The sequence below is a fragment of the Bidens hawaiensis genome, unplaced genomic scaffold (genome assembly GCF_021521415.1).
Source record: "Bidens hawaiensis isolate Kalapana, Puna unplaced genomic scaffold, B.hawaiensis_p1.1 tig00024894_1, whole genome shotgun sequence".
NCBI classification, from domain to species: Eukaryota; Viridiplantae; Streptophyta; class Magnoliopsida; order Asterales; family Asteraceae; genus Bidens; species Bidens hawaiensis.
Window position 1 is genome coordinate 92,201 of NW_027493953.1, and position 4,122 is coordinate 96,322.

A 4,122-nucleotide genomic window follows, 5' to 3' on the forward strand; every position below is an offset into this window, starting at 1 on the left:
GTACCATAATCAGGTCAAGAACCACTTTCAATAAATAATTCAAGGAAACATCACTTTCTTGCATAAAATAAAAAAAAAAAAACCAAAAAAAAAAAAATTAAAAAAAACCCAAATAAAATCAAATAAAGATAAAAGATTCCATCTTCCATTAACATTGACAAAAAAACATCTTCTTCAATTCAATGCTGCCTCCATTAAACCCTTCTTCTTCTCTCTTGGTTTCTAATTTCTTCAACATTTTTCAATCCAATCCCATTATTCACCACCCAATTTAGTCAATTTCTCATGACACCCACTTGATTATTATTATTATTATTATTATTATTATTATTATTATTATTAAACCCTAAAAACCCCCCAATTTTGTAATCAGTTTGAAGATGCCACGGCCTGGACCCAGACCATTTGAATGTGTTAGAAGATCTTGGCACAGTGATAGACACCAACCCATTAGAGGCTCAATCATACAGCAAATTTTCAGGTAATTTTGCTATTAAAGGTTTGATTTTTTTGGGTTTTTGGTAATGCACACCAGGTGTTTGATGAAATGTTTCACAGAGTTGTGCATGAGAACCATGGTCAAGATACGAAGAAGAATAGAGAATGGCAAGAGAAGTTGCCTGTTGTTGTGTTTAAGTCTGAGGAAATCATGTATTCCAAAGCTAATTCTGAGGTGATTTAATCTTGAAATTGATGGTTTTGTTTGATGATATGAAGGTGTAAAGATTAAATATTGTTGTTGTGTTGCAATTAGGCTGAGTATACAGATCCTGAAACATTGTGGGACCGGTTGAATGATGCTATTGATACCATAATCAGAAAAGATGAGACCTTGGAAACTGGTGAATTCTTGCCCCCTTGTGTTGAAGGTACACCGTTTGCACTATCGGTGTGCATGGGTTGGTTTTGGGGAAAAACCGAACCGAAAACCGAAATTTCAGTTTTTTAGCTTTTGAAATGAAAACTGTTTGGTTTGGTTCGGCTTCAGTTTTTTCGGTTGGAAATTTTGAGCCGAAAAAGATGTCGCCAAAAAGTGAATAGTTTAAGTTTAAAATTTTTTGTTAGTTAATAATTAAATTGATTGTTATACATTTTGGCTAAAATATTTAGGTTAAACTATACATTAAATTATTATAAATTACTTAAAATTAAAAAATAAAATATAAAAAAACTATAGGTTCGGTTCAGTTTTATTTACATGTAAAACCTAACCAAAAGCTTGGTTTTTACGAATACGCGAAATGAAATCTACAGTTTTTGTTTCGGTTTGGTTTTTCGGTTTTGGGTCTGTTTTTTGGTTTCATGCACACTCCTAGTTTCAAGTTCTTGAAATTTTACATTATCAAAAGATGATGAATTGATAAGTGTTTTAATTATTATTAATATTTTGGATTTCAGCTGCTCTTAATTTGGGCTGTGTGCCTGTAAGATCATCAAGAAGTCAAAGAAACAGTAACACCAGAAGCTACTTAAGTCCAAGAAACCAAGATTCTGGTCCAACAAATGTTCAAAGACCAGAATGTGTGAATCAAGCACATACTGTTTCGGAACTTAATAAAGATTCAAGACCGGTTTTCAAGCCTTTTTATCCTCAAAATATTCCTGGACAAATGATGTCTTTCGAGAATAAACCGCCTTCAGTTTATCCATTATATCATGGCTTCCAGTTTCAACCTCGGATACCCCAAATGGGATTTCATAGCTCTCAACCGAACCCAAATAATATTATCATCGGAACACCAGTTTTTCAAACCACCCACGAGTCGTTACCTTCGTCTTCGCAAACGGGTTGTCCCGGAAGAGTGATGGTTTTTGACAAAGATGGCACGGGTTTAGGTTCGGGTTTAGGTTCGGGTTCAAGGAACCAATCGAGACCCGAATTGGTGGAGTGTGATTTGTCTCTAAGGTTGGGTCTTGTTTCGAGTAATGAACGAGGGTTGACTAATGTAGGTAATGTTGACTCGGGTCCGGGTCCGGGTCCGAGAAGCAAGGAGTTTTCTTTCTTTCCTTTGAATTCGGATACTGCAGAAGCTGAGCATTCGGTGACGGAATTTAGGAAACGGGGTTTGCGTTTAGAGAGCGGTTTTGACTCGATTAACGAACGGATGAAAAGGCGGGGTTTGTAGATGTGAAATCTTTGTGTTTTGTGTTGTGAAGTTCTTTGAGATGAGATGAGAAAGAAGTGTTGATTAGGGTTTTTTTTTTGTTAGCAAGCAGGTTGTTCATAGGAAATGGTCAAACGGTGTCGTTTTCTTTTGGTTGGGTAGGTGGGAGTGTGGTATGGGTGGTGAGGGTTCTCAGTCATATCATGCTGTCTATTCTGGTCCACTTGTGCATGTTCGTGTGTTATACGTTGTGCATTATAATCAAAACACGTCGTAGTTTGGCTGTGACAGATGCACGAGGATGGAAAAGGACCGCACTTCTTGGCTCCTATCGATGCGTCATATCATTATTATAACGCTCCATTTGTTCCTCGAGTCATTTGAATCCCACTTCATCTTGTAGCCCACATTAGACATCGGGTTAAAAAAATGTCTAGCTTTAAATATCACTAACGGGTTTGGATGCTATCCGTGATTTGTGACATTCTGAGAAGTTTTCAATTACGCCAAAAACAAACAAATCCGTAAGCTCATGGTTGTGCTAATCAGATAATATATATTGGTAGGAATGGTTTACATGTTACACTCTAGCCCGATATTATTCGATTTGAACTAGATTTAATTTTGTCACGATGAAATCATGAAATTACTAGTTAGGTTGCGTTTGATGTATTTTTTTCGCTTTAGTTTTGTTTTAAAAAGTTTGCGATTGGTCAAGATGAGTCGTTTACAAAACATGTCAAACGGGTTGTGATTGTCGAACTGGTTTAATTATATAAAGTTTATTGTTTTTACTTTATAACTAGTTTTATTTAAAAAATGATAAAATAATTTGTTCATTTCTATTATTGTAAAAATTGAACCATTAAATTAAACTTATTGTAAAAATTGAACCATTAAATTAAACTTAGTAAAACTAAAAGAATAAACTTGTCAAAAAACAAAAGAATGTAATTAAACGTTAATCAAACAATAAATTAAAAATATTCTCTGTAAATTAGGTGTTAAATGTTAATTCATCTTTTGGGCCTATGTGTTTAGGGCTGGTGGGTTGGTTTGGACCTGAAATTGTACGATAGATATAGCATGATATGTTGCCAAGGCTGTAACAGGTAACAGGTTGGTTAGGTCTGTTAAGAAGGGGCTGGGGCGCTGGGCTGACCTAGGTTACACATTTTTGTTTATAAACGAGTACATTACTTACACGGTGTTGGAGCGGAAGTGAAGATTTAGAAAGGAGAGCGTAAGGTTTTAAGTTCAAATTCGATCATACCAAGTTTTACTGCAGTTGACCTTCAGCTACCCAGCATTGTCTGCGATCGTGGGCGCATGATGTCTTTCCAAGTAGCTTATAATATCATATTTTGACATGTTTCTTCTACTTTTTTTTTTCGGACGTTACATTATTTCTACTTATTATCATCAATAATTTGTTAATGTAAAATTTCTAAATGTTGTTACATTTAGACATGCACAAAACTCGTTAACGGGTTATTCAAAAACCAATTAGTTTAATATCCGGTTAATGGTGAACGGTCAATTAACCGGTTAGACTGGTTAATCGGGTCAGGTACTAACTGGTTTCAAGCAAAAAACCCTAACCGGTATAACCGGAAAAATTACTGGTTTTCAAAAAGATAAATAAAAAACATAAAATCGGTTTCGGTAAACTGATTTTGTAACTATTAACCTGTTTCCAGGCGAAATATATAACCGGTTACTTCCATCCCAAAACTTCTTACATCATCATTAATCTTACTATTATATTAAAGCAAAACAACATAGGCACATAGCATCTTTCTATAGTGTCCATATATAAGATGACATATAAACTATTTTTCAAAATTAAACCTATTTAAATCCATTAAATTAATATGCTACATTTATTATTATTTTTAAAATTCTTAAATTAATTTTTCATTAACTCTTATTTAATGGTGATTTCCGTAAATAAAAAAAAAACGTTTAATGTTTTCTTTATTTATTACGTCTTTTTAAACTAATTTTTTAAATACTT

General features: G+C 34.0%; 1 protein-coding gene across 2 annotated transcripts; it reads left to right on the forward strand.

The window, feature by feature from the left end:
* The first annotated feature begins 354 nt into the window (after positions 1-354).
* On the forward strand, positions 355-2,199 carry LOC143570345 (uncharacterized). 2 transcript variants are annotated; one of them, XM_077056018.1, is made up of 4 exons: positions 355-481; positions 559-673; positions 755-869; positions 1,399-2,199. In XM_077056018.1, the coding sequence occupies exons 1-4, from the start codon at positions 381-383 to the stop codon at positions 2,124-2,126; spliced, it is 1,059 nt and encodes a 352-aa protein (XP_076912133.1). In that variant the 5' UTR covers positions 355-380; the 3' UTR covers positions 2,127-2,199. The 2 variants fall into 2 exon arrangements, with proteins under 2 accessions (XP_076912133.1, XP_076912134.1); XM_077056019.1 differs by having other exon boundaries at positions 755-842.
* Positions 2,200-4,122: the final 1,923 nt, after the last annotated feature.